Here is a 19,495-nt window from a genome sequence, read left to right as displayed (position 1 = left end):
AGTATGCTAAGTGAATTCGAGGTATAGATTCTTCCCAACATCTCTACTCAAAAGATGTAAACGCCATCCCAACAACTGTGCTCTAAATATTAACCAAATAATTTCCTTCAGACTCCAAGGAGGCTGAAGAATAAACTGGGAGGGTTCTTCCAGACTTTAGCCTTTGTTCCTAACCAGCCACAGAAGGTATACAAGGGGAGCTATGGTAACCCCTGTCATTTCTGAAGGGTGAGCACTAGTCCTCTGGATTTGTTAGCCAGTACCAGAAGACTGCACTAGCCTGTAATTTCTCACTTGCATAAGCAATGGACATGGGCAGGATTTTCCTGTCCGAAATCAAAAACAATGGAAACAAAAACGACAAGAGACATGGCTGGTCAAATACTTCTAATTCTAAACACAGCTATCTTTCCCAGTTTTAACTTTTTTGCGTAGGAGGTTGTGGGGCAGGAGAGAAGCACGTAGACAATAAGGAGGTGAGCTGAGGAAGAGAGTGAGACTGCCACAAATGTAGTGATTAATTGACCAAGGGTTTGTATTCTAGCCTACTAATATTTCAGGACTGTTGGGAGCTGACCAATTGTAACTAAGCAGGTTTGGGATGACAAAACTGAAACAATTTAGCTACAGAGAACATAGTAAAAGCAGTAGGCCATTCAGTCTCTTGAGCCTGTTCCACATTCAACGCAATCATGCCGAACCTGTGGCCGAACTCCACATACCTCCCTTTGGTCCAAACCTTTTAATGCCTTTGCTTAAAAAAACCTTCAGATTTAAAATTAACAACTGATTTGACCTTATGAAAGGTCTGACCTTAATTCTTAGACTATGACCACAGTGCTAGAATCTCCAACCAGCGGAAATAGTTTCATCCACCTTGTCTCTTTCAGTTAACATTGAAGGCTTTTGATCAGATCACCTCTTAACCTAAAATTTAGGCAAAAACAGACCTAGTTTGTATAATCTTTCCTCAACCTATCCTCTGAAGTCCAGGTATCATTCTTGTAAACCCACAATTTACTCCCTCCAAGGCTAATATATCCTTCCAAGGGTGTAGTGCCCTGATCTGCTCCCAGTACTCTAAATGAGGTTGAACCAGGGCAGTGAAACAACTGAGCAGCAACAAGATTTTAATAAGAAACTGGTCTCTCTCTTTCCCTGTTCCAGCTGTCCATTTTGAAGATGAAAATACTCACCTTAGTACCATGCCCAGACAGATGCCAGAGGTTTGCAACGTGCTTCAGAACACTGCCCACTTCCCTAGTGCCTCATAGCATCTACTCCTGCCTCTATCCACTAAGCCCTCCCATTTATCTCTCCATCCCAGAGGATACCACCCTCATTCCTGATGAAGGGCTTTTGCCCGAAACCTCGATTTTCCTGCTCCTCGGATGCTGCCTGACCTGCCGTGCTTTTCCAGCACCACTCTAATCTGGATTCTTATCTGCAGTACCCATTTTTGCCTACCTGTTCAACCTACCCAGTTGCACCCCCAACTAATAGACAGCAAATCCACCAATAACTCTAGGCAAGTTGCACTTAACAAGCAGGAGACAGACGAGGGAATACAAAGCAGGTTTGTTTCCAGCTCCTAATTCCTATTACTCATGGGCAAAATATAGTTCCATAAACTCCAATCTCACCATAGCCAATACTTAATTCAAATTGTGTTATTTGTAGACTGATGTGATAAATGACCAGATTGCTATAGAAACTCTAGATATGTGAATGCCCTCCAAAGCGAGCTGCCTTCCTCCAACGGTTTGATATTCCATATTAAACAATCAACTCCAACAACTCTGAATGGACCATCTGATTGTAAAACCAATCACTGTCACAAGTGTAATAAATCCACTGCACTCTGCTCCTTAGCACAATAATTTGGAGATATAATTTAATCTGAATCATTCCATTCCAGTTTGTGCTGTCCTTAACACTCGCTATAAGCAATAAGGTCACTGTACCAGACTTTCTTCGGAGTCTGCGAGGTGTGATTCTGTCTTCCTTCACACGTGATTCTGCCTTTCTCTCACCCTCTGGGCTGTAGTGAAAGCCAGGATGATCTGCAGAGAAAATATTGCAATCAATAAATCTTTTCTGGACATCGTACTTTCCAGTTTCCCAAACATATACATTAGGAGAAGTAAGCCATTCAGCTACTTGAGTCTGTTCCCCAGTCAATAAGATCATGGCTGACCAGTTTGCTTCAAAACTCCACATTCTCATCTGTGCCCAATAATCAGATTCTTTAAGCAAGAGAATGCTTAAAAATATCCAATAGTCCTGCCTCCACTGCATGAGGCAGGGAATTCCAAAGTCATTAAATTCTCAAAATGTTTCTTCTCGTCTCCTTTCTAAAAAAAAGTGACCTTTAATTTTTAAATCTTACCCCCCCCCCCCCAGTTCTGAATTCATCCCACAAGAGGAAACATCTTTTCCATATCCACCTTGCCAAGATCATTTAGGATCATACTTCAATCAAATTGCCCTTCACTCGTCTACAGTGGAAATCCACTCTGTCCTGCAATCCCAACATAAGATAAAGTGCCCATTCCAGGGAAAAACTCGGTAAACTTCGGATGTATCTAGCTAGGTATGGAGAGATTTGAGTTTAGAAAAGGAGCAGGTATAGATTTATATATAAAGAGTTAATGGCAGGTTGCTAAGACAACTACCTTCTTTCCAAATTGTGCTTGCAACTTTAAGACAAAAGCTTCCTTCCTCATCTCCCTGTCACACGTTAAGTGATAGCTGTACAACAGAATATGGGAAACTGGAATTTGAGGGATTGATAAAGGAGAAAACATAAAATAAGCCATTCTATTAGCCGATCTCAAATTACCCAGTAATGTCCTATTTCCACGGCATCACAGGACATTTTATGTATATAGATTAAACTACACAATAAAAGATGATACAAAATAGAAAATGGATACAAGGGATTAATATTCTGTACATAAAAACATACATTTCTACAAAGCCCAGCGGTTTAAACATTTGCATACATGTTTTCATATTAAATCAAGGGTTCCAAGTGATACGTCCAGATGTGTCAATTGGACAGAGCATCCCAAATCCCCGTAATATAGTCTTTGACAATAACTTGCATCAGTCAAAAGATTCTTCAATACAAAGATTGGTTCTAAAACGATTTGAAAAATCAAACCATACAGCACAAAAAAGATTCTTCAGCCAATGAGAGGCACTAGCATGGAAGTAATGCTACAAAGATTAACAATTTAGAAGCCCGTGCATTTACTCTCGGGACACTCATTCATATCCTACCAAAGTGGCTAGTGGAATTTTAATGCAATTAAATGCTAGTCAGTCAGCGATGGTGATAATGAAACCAGACAAACAGTGGTCATACAGTGCACCAAAATTGGGGGATCTGTCCAACAGACTCAAACAACACAATACTCTATCGTACTTTGCTGACAAACATTCCAGACGTCACTATCTCTGGCCATGTCTCTCCCAAACAACAACAACCACCCACTAAGTGGCAGTGCAGTGATATACAGTTGGAAGGAGTTGTCCTGAAAGCCCTGAACATTAGTTTTTATGGGATTTGGAGCCAATGGCATCAAAGAACCTCCTGTTGATCACCACTTACCGGGACCCCCATCCTCCAAAAAAAGGCTGATGAATCAATACTCCATGTTACACACTTGAAGGAAGCACTGAAGTCAAAGAACACAATATACAGTGATTGGGGTCACAGTTTTCAAAGTACATCAAAGACTGCTCAGTAGGCTTTATTGACCTAAACCTATAGAACAGATGTAGATTGGGCCTGCACCAAGTGCTGAGAGAAGCAACAAACAAAAAAGGAAAAACCTTCTTGATCTCATCCTCACCAATTTAACGGTCACATATGCATCTGTCCATGACAGTATCAGTGACCCTGTACAGTCCTTGTGAAGGTGTCCTGTCTTCACATTGAGGATATTCTCCATCCTATGTGGCACAAAGTGATTTTGAACAGATGCAACAACTCAAACATCAATAAGACACTGTGGGCTATCGGAATTATGTTTACACTTTAAACTGATTCCCCTTTCTACCATCATAAGCCAGGTCAATGAAGGATGCAGGACAGTATGTCAGGAACACTGAGCACATTGAAAAATGAAGAAGTGACAACCGAGTGATGTTGTAAACCAGGACTACTTGTACACACAAAGGAGCATGCAATAGTTTGGGCTAAAATAATCCTGCAGGCAAAAGATCAGATCCAAGCCCCACAGTCCTTTCACAACTATCAGGAGGAAGCAGCTCCACAAATATCCACATCCTCAGTCAATCAATGCAAAAGGACAAAGCTGAAGCATTCACAACCATCTTTAGTCTTAAGTGCTAAATGCATGTTCTACCTCATTCTTCCAAAGTCTCCAGCTCCACAGAATCAATCCACTCTATTTGAAATAAGGAAAAAGCTGAAGCAACTGGGCCCTGACAATATTCCAGAAGTTGTACTGAAGCCTTGGGCTCCAGAATCAGTCACACTTCTAAATCAGGTTGTTAGGGCACAACTATACCACCAGAAAATTGTCCTGATACATCCTGTCCACAAAAAAAGCAGGAAGAATTCCACCCAGTTGATTATTGCTCGAATCTATTTTAGATTATCAGCATAGTAGCAAAATTTGTCAACATCAGTGCCAAACTGCACTTGCTCAATAACAACCTACACACTTACGCTTGGTTTAGTTTCTGCTTGCACCATTCAATTCCTAACCCAATTACAGCCTTGGTCCAAACAGACAATAGTAAATTTGAGGCAAAAGTGGAGTGGCTGCCCTTGATATCAAGGCAGCTTTCAACTGAGCGTGGCATCAAGGAGCCCAAGCAAAACCAGAGTCAATGGGAACTAGGGAAAAATCTGTAGTTGGAGTCATACCTAACAAAGAACATGGTTGTGGTTTCTGGAGGGCATCATTGCAAGAGTGTCTGAGTAGTTTTGAAACAAACTGTTTAAAGATGCTGTTACAAACCCCTGGAGCAAGATGGACTTGAGAGAAGGACATTATCACGCACCACAAAAGCCCTTAGCTTCTCAAGAGAGAGGCTCAACCACTTTCGGCTGTTTCATTCTCACCACCAGTCAAAAGCGGGGACAGTTCTTAATGACTACACATGTTCAGCACCATTTCTGGCTCCTCAGATACTGAAGCAGTCATTATCCAAATGCAGCAAGGTTTGGACAAAATTCAAGATTGAGCTTATAAGTGGCAAACAGCATGCACCACATAAATGCTGAACAAGGCTATCTTCAAGAGAATCTAACCATTTTCATTTAATGGTTAGAAAATGAAAAATACACTAAAAAGGGAGAAATTAATGGGTGTATACAGAAAAAGGGGGCCAAGAGGGGATATTTAGCTTATAGAAAGAGGAGTCTCAGTATATTTGATAACGACAACTTGTGTAGCTCAGCCAAAACCAAAATTAGCAGGCGTCAGCACATTATCACTACCTGGAAGAGTCACGAGAAATAATTCATCTAAGAGCCTGTCCTAATGTGTCCAGGATTTGTGATAGAGCGGGCATTTATACCAAGCGGGCAATAGGTTCTAACAGGGCAATTAGGCACACAAAACCCATGGATAAGCAATGGATACATCTTAGGCATCATTATTCAGTTATGGTACGCCATATAAAATATGGAACATAAATTGTCAGCAAGCTCATGCAAAACAAATTAAACTTTACTTACGAATGGCATCCATTTCCAGAATTGCTTGTTTTGCCTGTTAAGTAAAAATAATTATTCTTCAATCTTTTTTCACCAAACTCAGTTGTAACATGTTGACTTCAAACAAAAAGACAGCTGGAAGCATTGCTTTAAATTATATTTAGAATGACCCCTCCCTTCATAAACAAATAAGGGATGCAAGTGTTTCAAGTGTGAAATAGGACTCAAACAAGACTGTACTTGAATGGCAACAAAGTTTTACAGTAGACTGTTTTAAAAAGTTGAACTTTAAAACAAAACTATAAAGAATGATTAACGATTATTATGTTTACCTCTAACAAGACATTAGGCTTTCAAATTAAATCTGTTTGTTGCTAAAGATAATTACTAACTATACCATAATCAGAGGTTATAAAATAGATGGATGTGACAAATGCAGTTATACATGGAACAACCTGAATAACATACTTTTAACCAAGCAATTAACATCCCTTTTTCTCCCCACAAAATTGGAACAAGTTTTGTTTCAACATGCCATTCAGGTCATGCTTATACTATACCTTGTGGCATGGGGGTGATGGGGATTCGTTTTACACTAAAGCTGTGTGAATAATGTATGTGTAATTGGAATCTAGAGTCTTTGCCCATTTCAAGTGCTCAGTGGGCACTTGATTTGAGGGAGTTTGACTCTGTTTGCCAGTGTCATGTTGCTGCATGATCTAAACCCAGCAATCCAAAATCATTGTTCCAAGGATTATGGAATTACGGCCTGAATAGTTTGATTCCAATAGAAGAAAGTGAGGACTGCAGATGCTGGAAAAGCACTGCCAATCAGGCAGCATCCAAGGAGCAGGACAATTTACGTTTTGGGCATGGGTCCTTCATCAGGAATGAGGCCTTCATCCCTGGTGAAGGGCCCATGCCCAAAATGCCATTTTTCCCCATCATGGATGCTGCCTGACCAGCTGTGCTTTTCCAGCAACACACTTCGACTCGGTTTAAAATTCACATTTATAGTGCAGAATAAAACCAATGAGTTTTCACAATCTTTTACACTGGCTCATTTTCTGAAGCAATCCCTACCCATCATCCTCTGGCCAGAACCGAGAATTTCCATCAGTTAAGCTCATTCAGGAGTTACACCACATTAAACCCAGATTCTCAAAAACAAGAAGCCATTAATTCAGCATGAATGATCTGCATCTCCAGTGACCAGTGGTCAATTAATGCCACACTCAGAACTGCTGCAGTTAGTTTAGATTCAGTCTGCGCAAGTTTTGTGTTGTCAATTCCAAAGGACACATGGACTTCAACTTGGTGTTGACCACAGGTCTAAATGTGGAGTCCAACACTGATCGTTACCTTTAACTATTCAAGCACATGCAAGTGAGTTTGCATGGAAACTTGGATATAACTTCACCTCAAATACACAGACTGCACCCAGCACATTTTGGGTGCATTTTTGTCAATTGTGCTTCCAGTGGGAAGGTCACACCAACAAGTTTAGTCAGTTCTGAGCGTCAAAGAGTATAATACAATTACGCCCTCAAGTATTTGAAAATCCAGCTTGGTGACCCCCATTTCACACCTTAGCTGGAATCTTTGCTGGATGATTTTCAAGAATAAGCCTCTTTAAATGAAGAATCCAAAGCCTCTTGTCCTGTGTTGATTTGGCCTGTTAGAGAAAGACAAAAAACAAAGAATCTGGAATAACCAGATAGTGCACAGTAACCACTTACAGACCGATCCATCTAACATGCAAAATTCTACCAAATCTTTGGACAAACAGGAGTTGAAACCTGAGAACCTTCCCAAAAACAATCAACGGCAATCCAAGACAGATAACCTAGAACACAGTACAGTATAGAACAAACCCTTCAGCCCACGATGTTGCACTGAGCATTTATCTTAATCTAAGAGCAACTTAACCTACACACCCCTCAATTTACTGCTGTCCACATGCTTGCCTATCAGTCACTCAAATGCCCCGAATAACGATATACTTTTTTCTGGAGAAGGATATCAAGGGATATGGATCAAAGGCAGGCAATGGATTTCAGGTACATTTCAGCCAGGTTTTAATTAAATGGTTGAACAGGTTTGAGGTGTTTAATCATCTACTCCTATACCTACATAAATGTGGATTTTATTTGCTACCAGGAATTTGCCTGTTTCTTCCTCAGAGTTTCTTCTTCCATCATCTTTACAGAGCCATTTGTTGTATAACTCAGGCAGTTAGTTAAACCTGTGCACTTGGAAAAAGAGTGCCCATTATAAAAGTTGACAGCAAGGGTCCGATTTTAACCTCCATAGACTAAAACATATGCTGGAGAATTATGAGCAATGTTCTGGACCTAGCTCCTCCGGCCCATAATTTCCATGTACACCAATGAGCTGACATGACTAGGCAGGTAAATTTAAAACAGGCACCTTTCAATTCCAAGATATTAGCAGAAAAAGATGGAATAGATACAGATAGTATTTCCATTAATTGGAAATTCTAGAACAAGGAGACATAGTTCAGAAGAGATGCGAGGAAACACTTCTACACACAAAGGCTGGTAGAAATTTAGAACTCTTCCTCAAATAGAAGTGATTGCTGGAATGCTTTTTCATTCAAAAAAAAAAGGTAGATAAACTTTTCAGCAGCAAAAGGTTTTAAAGGGTTATGGGCCAAAGGCAAGTATATGGAGTTAGGCCAAATATTAGCCTAATGATCTAATTGGATGGCTGAACAGGCTCAAGGAGCTGAATAATCTACTAGTGTTCCTACAAACCAGCTTCCTGAACATAACATTTCCTATTTTCATTCATTTAGTTTTCATAATGCCTGACAAAAGCCTGCAATTTCAACCTGTTTTATTTAGGAAGCCAGCCATTCAGTAGTTGTATAAAAATCTTGGTGCTTCTAACACTGGATTTCTTACCTGTACTGTGTGCTGCACTTTGGGATTCTTGTAGTGGAAGACACTGAAACTCAAGGGCTCCTTTGGAATTACCTCCACAAGCATCAGGTTACAACACTGGGGGAAGGAAACACATTAGGTCCTTTAATTCAGAACTCCAAATCTCTCACTTTTCCACACTGATTTTCTAGTCAAGTAAACTGCAATAATATTGCACCTTGCATACCTTTAAAACAACCTAAAAACTTCTTTTAAAGTAAATAATGGATGATGAACTGTGACTCTTGCATTGCAAGTTAAACCTGGTGATTAAATTTCACACTTGGCAAATTGGATTCTGTGCTATTGACCGAGATAGAATTCTCCTGCTATGAGCGAATAATGCCACAAAAGGTCACGTCCGTCTAGCTGAGGGGAAAGTTAGGGTCTTCATTCAATGTCACATCCAAAAGGAGGCAACTCTGACAATCCAGCATTCCCTCAGCACTGGCATATCAACTTGAATTACAAGCTCAGGATCAGGATAGAAAATGCTGCATTCACCCAAAATTGGAAAGAATTCAGAACAGCATGGATGAAACTTAAGCAAATTGCTTAAGTAAATCTTTAAGTGCAGACTAATTTTACAAGGTGTGCCACAGGATTACACAGACTAAGATTAGATTAGATTATTTACAGTGTGGAAACAGGCCCTTCGGCCCAATAAGTCCATACCGACCCGCCAAAGCGCAACCCACCCAGACCTATTCCCCTACATTTATTTCTTCACCTAGTACTACGGGCAATTTAGCATGGCCTATTCACCTAACCTGCACATTTTTGGACTGTGGGAGGAAACCGGAGCACCCGGAGGAAACCCACGCAGACACGGGGAGAGTGTGCAAACTCCACACAGACAGTTGCCTGAGGCAGGAATTGAACCCAGGTCTCTGACACTGAGGCAGCAGTGCTAACCACTGTGCCACCGCGACTAAGCCAGACACTGAGCCAAAAGATGTTAGAAGGACAAGAAAGCAAGATAGTCATCAAATTGGTAGGTTTTAAAAGGAACTACTTTAAAAAGTAAGGAGGGAACTCCAGTTTAAGGCCAAGGCATATCGATTACTAGTGGGATGAAGGAAATCAGCTACGCTAAGATGGCCACAACTGATTAGGCCAATTTGGAAGAGTCAATGAGAATCTTAATTTAAGGCATTGATCGATTGAAATCAACAAAGGTCAGCAAGCATTGATGTGGTACTAGAGCAGGAATTGGTGAGTAGTTTGGATTAACTAAAAAAAGTTATGGGAGAATGGAAGACAGGGGTCAGCTAAAGAAACTAAAGTGACTGATCTTTACTGATTTAGTTTGACAGTGCTAATAAGCCAGTGTTTCAGGAGAACATGGTAGCACAGTACTTACAAAAGCAAACCCCAATATTTTCAAGTAAACAAAAGAGAATAATTCTTACCAAAATATGAGCTTTATAGGTGTAAGTCTCTTCTCTTTTTTTAGTGATGAGAAGAAGTTTATCTAAAAGAAACAAAGTGCGTTCATTTTTGGCTCGCTGAATGCGGAATGTCCCCTCTAAGACCAGCTCTCCATAGCTGGTCAGATCTGGACCTTTCCAGTTTGTCAGCAGGCTCTGTATTTCCTATGAGAACACAGATAAATGATCACATAGAAGTAGTTCAAGGGAATGATAAACATTATCAAAACACAGGAACAGAAGTAGTAATCCATGCAATCTAAATCAGCTCTGCAAATTATTTAGATCATTGTTGATCTCAATGCAAACTTCACTTATTCTCTTTAATCCCATATTCCTCAATAGCCTCACCCTGCAAAAATCAAATCATTTGATTTAAAAGCTTTGAAAGACGTGAGGGAATAGTCTAGATTTTCACCACTTGTTATGAAGAAGTGCTTCCTGACATTACTCCTGAAGGACCCCTCTCTAAATCGGTTGTGACAAGTTTATAGGGAGAATAGATCTCTTTAATCAAACTAAAAAAAATTATATCTTAACTTTCTAACCTCAAAAAGGCATATATATCTCTAGTATACATGATCTGTTCTCATTATATAATCAATGATTATTGCTCGACGTCGTTCAACACATTGTCCATGTTGACCGTCTGAAGGAGCAGCTGAAAATGTGTTGCTGGTTAAAGCACAGCAGGTCAGGCAGCATCCAAGGAATAGGAAATTCGACGTTTCGAGCATAAGCCCTTCATCAGGACGGGAAGGGCTTATGCCCGAAACGTCGAATTTCCTATTCCTTGGATGCTGCCCGACCTGCTGTGCTTTAACCAGCAACACATTTTCAGCTGTGATCTCCAGCATCTGCAGACCTCATTTTTTAACCCTCTGAAGGAGCAATTCATTTTGTGCTGCTGCCATGCATTTTGCCCCTGCTGTTGCCCTACACATTTTCCTTTTCAGAAAGTGATCTAATTCCCTTTAGAAAGCCTCAGCTGACCTTGTATGCCCCATAATCCTGAGCAGTGACTTCCAGGAACATCTTAAAAGGTTTTGTGCTGTACACCTCCAACCTCCAAAAGCCAATACTTTGTTGAGATGATGCATTGGAGTCAAAACACAACTAATATTAAAAGTTACATTATTCAAATACAGGGTAGTTGAGGACCAAATTCTTCTTGTAGTTTGGACATTACAGTTTGTAGTTGTCATAAGATTGCAATGCCTAAGCCTGTGTGCCATTAACTGGGATCATAGCACTCTCGCAAGTTAAATTTATTGAACAGTTTTAGAACTGCTCAAACTTCTGTTGTATCTTTACAAATCACGCCAATGCTGTAGAAAAAAAAAAGTGCTGCATGATGTCCCAACAGATACCTGTACAAAAAGGACATGATATGCACACACTAATCACAACAAATTATATCCCTCTGAAGTGGCTTAGCAAAGCATTTGATTACATCAAACCATCACTGGCTTGGAGGTCCACCAACATTTCTGTACAGCAATAAGAGATGGCAATAAACATCTATTGCACTGACATTTATATTGCAAGGAAGTTAAAAATTACCTGAAGCCTAACTGCATGCTCATGTTTCCTCTTCATATCATTAATGTGCCAAGCCACTCTTTGCATTGTGTCAATGGCATCCTGTACTACATCATAACACTCTGTGTCCTTCTCCAGATGGTTAGCTATTTCCTGTAAAAAGAGCAATAAGCAAGAGAGATGGGCAAAGTATGCTGAAAAAAAATCAGGGATGGGTAGAATTTCAGCAATATTTCACTTTCCTGCAATTTACCACAGGGCATGCATGCACTTCGACAAGGAGGTACTGTTGAGATTAGATGCCCAGCTTCTTTTCACTAATTTTGTCAATTCCTGAAAGCTACTTAAAACTTATGCTGTGATCTCATCTGTCACCTTTGTTAAGCAGATGGTTATGGGCAAATGGAAGGTTGGCACATGCTATAATCAAGTTTCATCCGGAAAAAAATGTGCTGAACCATGAACAATGCCCATCCCAAATCAAACTGCCAACTGACTGCAAATTTATCAAAATCAGACAAAATGTAGCTTGTAAAATTTTCTACATTTGTCAAATTTCTTTCACAGTAAAGAGCTCAGACTGTTTTATCTCAAAGGGTGTGGATGCCAGAACAATTCCACCAACCATTCCAACTTTGTAGGAGCCCTTCAGAAAGTCCCATGCTCAAACTGGTCAACTGGTCTATACTTGCTACAAGGCAAGTAAGTGTGTTCATTCAGGGTCAATCAGCACTTTTGATGATCACATTCGCTAATGTTGATTGCAAATTTTAAAATGCCATAAAATGTTTAACCAAGGTCAGTGATGTACTGTGCATTTCAAAGTTTGATTTGATTTATTATTGTCACATGCACTGAGACACAGTGCAAGTACATGCTAACCAGACAAATCATGCCTTACATTATTACATCAGGGTTACAGAACAGAATATAATGTTACAGCTACAGAGAAGGTACAGAGAAAGATATGAAAGGTCTGTTCATAAGTCTGTTAACAGTGAGAAAGAAGCTGTTGTTTAATCGGTTAGTACATTTTCAAGCTTTTGTATCTTCTTCCCGAGGGAAGAGGGTGGAAGAGAGTAAACCCAGGGTGGGAGGGGTCTTTCCTAAGGCAGCAGGAAGTGTACATGGTGTCAACGGAAGGCAGGTTGGTTTTCATGAAGAACTGGACTATATTCTCAACCCTAAATTTCTTGCGGTCTTGGGCACAGCAGTTACCATACCAAACTGTGACGCTTCAAGATAGGGTGCTTTCTACGGTGCATTAAAAAAAAATTGGCGAGAATCATTGTGGACATGCTCAATTTCCTTAGCCTTCTGGGAGGAAGTAGAAGCATTGGTATGCTTTTTGTGACAAGCGATTCTTATACAGATGGTTATAGTGGCAGCCTTACAGCAGATGGCAGCCAAGAGAGACTATCCTGCACAATCAAAAATGAAAGCAAAGATTTCAAAATTAAGTTGAAGCAAGCTAGGTAAGTCTCATCTCATTGATATTTGTTTATCTTCACAACAGCTGTAAGTTCAGAGCTTTAATAACATAATGTTGCTGACTCCATTCAACACTGGATCTTAAATAGGGTAAAGCTTCACAAGGAATGATTTTGGCAAATCACTGACACTAATAGCAAGATGTTTTCTGGATGCAGGAAGTGGCATCAATTCTCAGTAGTCTTCAAATCTGAACTGCAGACTGAAAGTCATTCATGACCACTTACGTGCAAGAGGAGATGGTACTTCAGGATGCGTTGCACTGGTTTGAGAAGGTAGGAACCCAGAGGTAGGGAGTGTTTCAAGGACTCCTGTTGTTCTCTGAAGAATTTGGCAAGCACTTTGTTTCTCATACACTCTGTTAACACTGCCACAGATCTGTAGGTAATCCAGAAAGGTTAGTGACCCTTTTAAATAACTGACTTTGTGCAAAACAGTAAATGGAATTTTTCTTTACTGTTACTTCAGTCTTTTGTCAAGACCTTACAAGTAGTATTTCCTGCTTGGCTGATTCTAGATGTTTGCTTCTTCCTGACTGGTGCTCTTAGGCCTTTGCATTTTTGCAAAATTTTTCCTTGCCTGTAATCATTCAGGGTTACCGAATAACCTCAACAGCTGCAATGAACTTGGCAGGTCTGTTGTAATCCACTGAAGCAGCTACAGATCTATTGTAACGTTACTTGATCTCAAAAGCTGCAACATATTCCATAGATCACATTGGAACACAGGAACTTAGAGCAGGAGTAGGCCATTTAGCACTACTAATCAACTAAATACATAGCTCACCACCTTTCTCATGCCTTTTTCTTCACAATACTCCTTGATATCTTGGTTGACTAGAAAGTGTTTTGATTGCTTTCTTGAATATGCTCAACAACTGAGCCTCCACAGTTGTGGTAGAGAATTCCAAAAGGTTCGTCAGTCTAAGGGAAGAAATCCTTCCACTCGTCAGTATTAAAGTTGCCTCTCTCTTGTTGGGTGTACCCCAATTCCAGGCCTCCTATCCAGGAGGTAGATCCTTCCTGCATCTACCCTGCAAGCCCGACAATTTTCTATCCTCAATAAGATCATCTTTTATTCTTCTAAACTCTAGGATCTAAAGGCCAAGTCTGCTCAAAAGGACAATCCTACCATTCCAGGGATCAAGCTGGTGAATATTATTTGTACTCCCTCAATGATAGGTGGATTCTTAAGTAAGGAGCCCAAGACTGTACACAATTCTTCATGTTATTTGATTCCTGAACAGTTGCTCAGAGCGCCAGTATAGAATATCTGACTGAAAAAAATGGACAATGAAATCCTTCTCACCTTAAATACTAGGAGATGACATTTACATATATTAGTGCAATATAAAACATTTCAACAAATACCTTCCTGTTGAATAAGTTTTAGGCTCTCTGAAGAATCAAATACCTTTAGAATTGTTCAACACAAGCTAAACTAAAGCAAATGAACTCCAAAATCAGGTTTTCATAAACTCTTCAGCAGCTGACTATTGGGTTTAAATCCATTAGTTTGATTAAGGGGCTCAATAGGAAAGGGAGAGGTAGCACTAGGACGACATCTGCAGAATGAACAGGTAAAGAGAAACAACAGATGTTGGAATTTTAATTAGCTCCAAACATGGACTTCCATTGCCAAAGGTTGTCTGACATTTTGGGGTGAACTTTAACCTCTACCAGTTGGACGGGAGAAAACTGTTTTTATAATCCCTCCATTAATACTCTTCATTGATTCAAAAGCCACGAGGATTGCAAGGCCAGCAATCTACATGTTCTCATTAGCTCCCAGGCAGCCAGGTTGAGTGAAAAGTAGCCTTTGAGTCACTTGAAAATACATGGGAAAGACAAGATCTGCACAGTGTAACAGGGCAAGCTTCAATGTGAGACAAAATTGGGCATGTCTTTTGCCACCTTACCTGGGATAGTTTGTACAGTATTGAGTGTAAATGTGAAACTCTTCACTCTGCGCAAGAAGAAAGCAAAAATCAAACAAACATGCCAATGCAAAGTTAATCAGTTTTAGCAGACCTTTGGCGGTTTTAAAGACAGCAATATAGTGAAAACTGGTTCACCAAAATAATCAAATCTCTAGGCCATTCAGGGGAGATATGTCAGGGAACAGTTCTTCATAAAATAGAGATTAATAGTGAAATTGTGGTAATGTAGAGTTATCCAGAACTTCAAGCTAATGTTTTAAGAACATGGTCTGAAATTCCACGACGGCAAAACTTGAATTCAATAAAATCTGGAATTACAAGTTAGCTAAATGCTGACCAGATAACTGCAGATTGATAAAAGGATCTATCTGGTTCACTAATATGAAGGGAAGGCAGGCTACCACACTTACTCGGTCCAGCCTACATCTAAATCCAAAGTGTAGTTGACTTTTAAGACGACTTATGAAATAGCCTAGCAAGCCTCCATGTTGTATCAAACCTCTATAAAGTCTAAAGAAAAGAAACAGATCACATACAAACCAGGCATTGGAAACAACAGCAAAAACAGCCCTGTCAACCCAGCAGAGTCTTTTTGGCCAACATCTAGGGCTTGCACTAAAATTAAGTTGTGTGTTTTACAGACCAGTTAACCCAACAGTTATACAAAAGAGTGTCATGGCATCACCAAATTGGAAAAGTTTATCGATTTTCCACCCTGCCCTCACTTTCACTTGGTCCATCTGACTCCTCCCTTCCTCAATATTTGTTTATATTTCTGGCGATAGGCTGGCCACCAATATCCACTATAAACCCACTAACTCCAACAGTTACTTTGACTATAAATCCTCATATCATGATTTCTGCAAAGATTCTATTCCATTTTCCCAGTTGCTCAGTCTTTGTCACATCTGTTCCAAAAGTGCCAACTTTACAAGCGACCCTCCAAAATGCCACCTTCTTCAATCAAGGATCCCCCAGCACCACTGTTGATAGGGTCCATCCTATCTGCTGCACTTCAGCCCTCACCCCTTCTATCCTGCAACAGCTAGAGTCCTCCTTGTCCTTATTTAACATTCCATCAGCATCCACATCCAGAGGATCATTAGCCACCATTTCGATTACCGCCAAGACATATTCTCCTCCCCTCCCTAGTCCACCTTCCACAGGGACTTCTGGATGCCCTAGTCCACTCGTCCTTCACTCCCAACACCTCTGTCCCATGGAACCTTTCCCTGAAAACACAGAAGGTGCAATACCTGTCTATTTACCTTCTACCTCCTCAGTACCAAAAAGGATCCAAACACACCTTTTAGGTGAAGCAGGACTTTACCCATACTTCACTCAATCTAGTCGATTGCATTTGCTGCTCACAATATGGTTGCCTCTACATTGGGGAAAAGAAGCATAGACTGGGTTACCGCTTTGTGAAACACCTATATTCTGCCCACACACAAAAAAAAAGAGCTGAGCTTCCAGTTGCCTGCCACTTCAACACAGTGTTCCCTGACCAACATCTGTGTCTCAGGTTTGCTGCAGTGCTCCAGTGAAGCTCAGCACAAACTGGAAGAGCAGTATCTCATTCTCCACTTGGGGAACCTTCAGCTTTCTGGACTTAATGTCACGCGCAATGACTTTACAGCTTGAGCTCTCCCATATCCTTAATCTAACCTCAAACACCTGACCTTGGTAGCATAGTCTATTACATAAAATCCATTGTTTGCTACTAATAATCCCTATCAATAGCCATTCACCCTCAGAGCCAGATTGTTATCCGCTCCTTTGTCTGTCCAATTGCTCTCATCTCTGAGATCTATACTCACCTATCATTTACTCCTTAACCCCTCCCCCACCATATCTGCTGTATATAAACAGACATTTTCCCAACTACTATTAGTTCGGAGAAGGATCACCCAACCCAAAACATTAATTTTGATTTCTCTCCACCCATCGCCAGACCTGCTAAGCGCACCCAGCAATTTGTTTTTGTTTCTGATTTACAGCATCCACAGTTCTTTTAGTTTTTATTGTCTTGGCATTCTGCAGAGAACGTAGTACCCACAACAATCTCAACATTGATCAGTTTAATGAGTGGATTTGGAGGCAAGTGTAGGATTTGAGGAAAAAGAGGTTTTTTTTGGTTCACAAGTAGTGCTACTGGTGCTGAGCTTTTCCTCAACTCTTCCTTGCCTCCCTGGGCTGCTAGCTTTCTCAACATGTAAACAACCTAGGCAGCCACACATAAACAAAGCGTGTTCAAACCTCAGGTTCCCAGCCTCAATTTAAAAAAAAAGAGTAGCTAACTTGGCTTCTTGGCAGGTATCCATTGCCTATCTCCTGTCCTGGTAACCCTGAACATGGACTAGCAAGAGGTAGGCTTTAAGAAATCTCTCATCTGACCCCAACTCTGCCATTTATTGGAATGATTTGTTTTTTTAGTATACTCCAGTCAACTAATATAGCTTATCTATGTTATATGAGATTAGAGTGCGCCCATGGAACATAGATTCCATGTCATTGGGATATATTATTATTTCAACTGAAGGTAACCCAAACAAACATTAACAGTACAGACTTGGTTTGAATTAAACTCTGAGGAGAATCGAGGAAAACAAGACAATTTCATACTCCTGTGCAGAATGCACCTAACATATACACAGGAAATAAAGGAAATCTCTAGCACAATCTTTCTTTATTCTAGATGTTTCTGAACAATTGACTCTGTTGACAACACCTTCCCAACCCATGATCTCTAGTTAGAGGATGGCAAATGAATGCGACCATGATCATTTGCATATTCTCCTCCAAGCTACATAAAGATCCAAGTCAGGATATCTCAGTTTCTTCACTGCCTCTAGATCAAAATCTGGAACTACCTTACTAACAGCACATTGTACAAAACTCTCATGGTGGACAGTGAAGAAGGTTACCTCAGATTACAACAGGATCTTGATCAGATGGGCCAATGGGCTGAGAAGTGGCAGATGGAGTTTAATTCAGATAAATGCGAGGTGCTGCATTTCAGGAAAGCAAATCTTAGCAGGACTTATGCACTTAATGGTAAGGTCCTAGGGAGTGTTGCTGAACAAAGAGACCTTGGAGTGCAGGTTCATAGCTCCTTGAAAGTGGAGTCGCAGGTAGATAGGATAGCGAAGGAAGCATTTGGTATGCTTTCCTTTATTGATCAGAGTACCAAGTACAGGAATTGGGAGGTCATGTTGCAGTTGTACAGGACATTGGTTAGGCCACTTTTGGAATATTGCATGCAATTCTGGTCTCCTTCCTATCAGAAAGATGTTGTGAAACTTGAAAGGGCTCAGAAAAGATTTACAAGAATGTTGCCAGGTTGGAGGATTTGAGCTACAGGGACAGGCTGAACAGGTTGGCGCTTTTTTCCCTGGAGCGTCAAATGCTGAGGGGTGACCTTATAGAGGTTTACCAGATTATAAGGGGCATGGATAGGATAAATAGGCAAAGTCTTTTCCATGGGGTAGGGGAGTTTAGAACTAGAGGGCATAAGTTTAGGGTGAGGGGAAAATTATGAGAGACACATAGGGGGCAATATTTTCATGCAGAGGGTGGTTAGTGTATGGAATGAGCTGCCAGAGGAAGTGGTGGAGGCTGGTACAATTGCAACATTTAAAAGGCATTTGATGGGTATATGAAGAATAGAAAGGATTTGGAGGGATATGAGCCAGGTGCTGGCAGGTGGGACTAGATTGGTTAGGGATATCTAGTCAGCATGGACAAGTTGGACCAAAGGGTATGTTTCTGTGCTGTTCATCTCTGACTCTATGATTGTGCCAATTTAGTGCAGTTCATCACTACCTTAAAGAGCATAGTTAAAGACCAGGATGAACATTAACAGATAGTTAAGGAGCAATTTTTAAAAAAAAAGTTTTAAACTGAAAGCTGTTCCAATCTACCTTGCATTTGGAACCTTGCACAGAAAAGCAGCTACTTACCTTTGCTACAAAACATTCTGCAATTGCGACAGGATCACTGTCACAACTCTCTAGATCTTGTAACAGGTCACTAAGCAAAAGAGAAGAAAGTTACATTTTAATACAGAAACTAAATCACAGATCTGCTGGCTGGTAACATAGAGCTTGGGACATTGAGTCACAATCACCTTCTCAAGTGGAATTTGAGATGGGTAGTAAATGCTGGTCTTTTTAAACTGGAATAATTTTTTCCTTAACATTTTGCTGGGTGGTAGTGGTTAACACTGCGGCCTCAGTGCCAGCTACCTTGGTTCAATTCTACTCTCAGGCAACTGTTGAGTTTGCACATTTCCCTCGTGTCTGTGTCACTTTCCTCTGGTGCTTTGGTTTCTTCCCACAGTCCAACGATGTACAGGGTGGGTGGATTGGCCATGCTAAATTGCCCATAATATCCAGATGTGCAGACTAGGTCAATTAGCCATGATAATTGGAAGGTTATTGGGTTAGAG

At 40.5% G+C, this 19,495-nt stretch overlaps 1 protein-coding gene across 8 annotated transcripts in view; it reads right to left on the bottom strand.

The window, feature by feature from the left end:
• The window catches only part of LOC132819860 (pleckstrin homology domain-containing family G member 1), a 219,202-nt gene that overhangs the window by 23,685 nt on the left and 176,022 nt on the right, over positions 1 to 19,495 (bottom strand). For all 8 annotated transcript variants that reach the window (XM_060831757.1, XM_060831759.1, XM_060831761.1 and 5 more), the window contains 9 exons: positions 19,008 to 19,077; positions 15,025 to 15,071; positions 13,334 to 13,484; positions 11,637 to 11,768; positions 10,056 to 10,238; positions 8,626 to 8,721; positions 7,287 to 7,373; positions 5,720 to 5,753; positions 1,965 to 2,063 (listed from right to left, as the gene is read on the bottom strand). In XM_060831757.1, the coding sequence (XP_060687740.1) occupies positions 1,965 to 2,063; positions 5,720 to 5,753; positions 7,287 to 7,373; positions 8,626 to 8,721; positions 10,056 to 10,238; positions 11,637 to 11,768; positions 13,334 to 13,484; positions 15,025 to 15,071; positions 19,008 to 19,077 (899 nt within the window). The remainder of the gene's footprint in view (positions 1 to 1,964; positions 2,064 to 5,719; positions 5,754 to 7,286; positions 7,374 to 8,625; positions 8,722 to 10,055; positions 10,239 to 11,636; positions 11,769 to 13,333; positions 13,485 to 15,024; positions 15,072 to 19,007; positions 19,078 to 19,495) is intronic.

This window comes from Hemiscyllium ocellatum, chromosome 10 (genome assembly GCF_020745735.1).
Source record: "Hemiscyllium ocellatum isolate sHemOce1 chromosome 10, sHemOce1.pat.X.cur, whole genome shotgun sequence".
In the NCBI taxonomy this organism is placed as follows: Eukaryota; Metazoa; Chordata; class Chondrichthyes; order Orectolobiformes; family Hemiscylliidae; genus Hemiscyllium; species Hemiscyllium ocellatum.
Note: the sequence above shows the minus strand (reverse complement) of the source record. Positions and strands in the feature narration are given on the sequence as shown.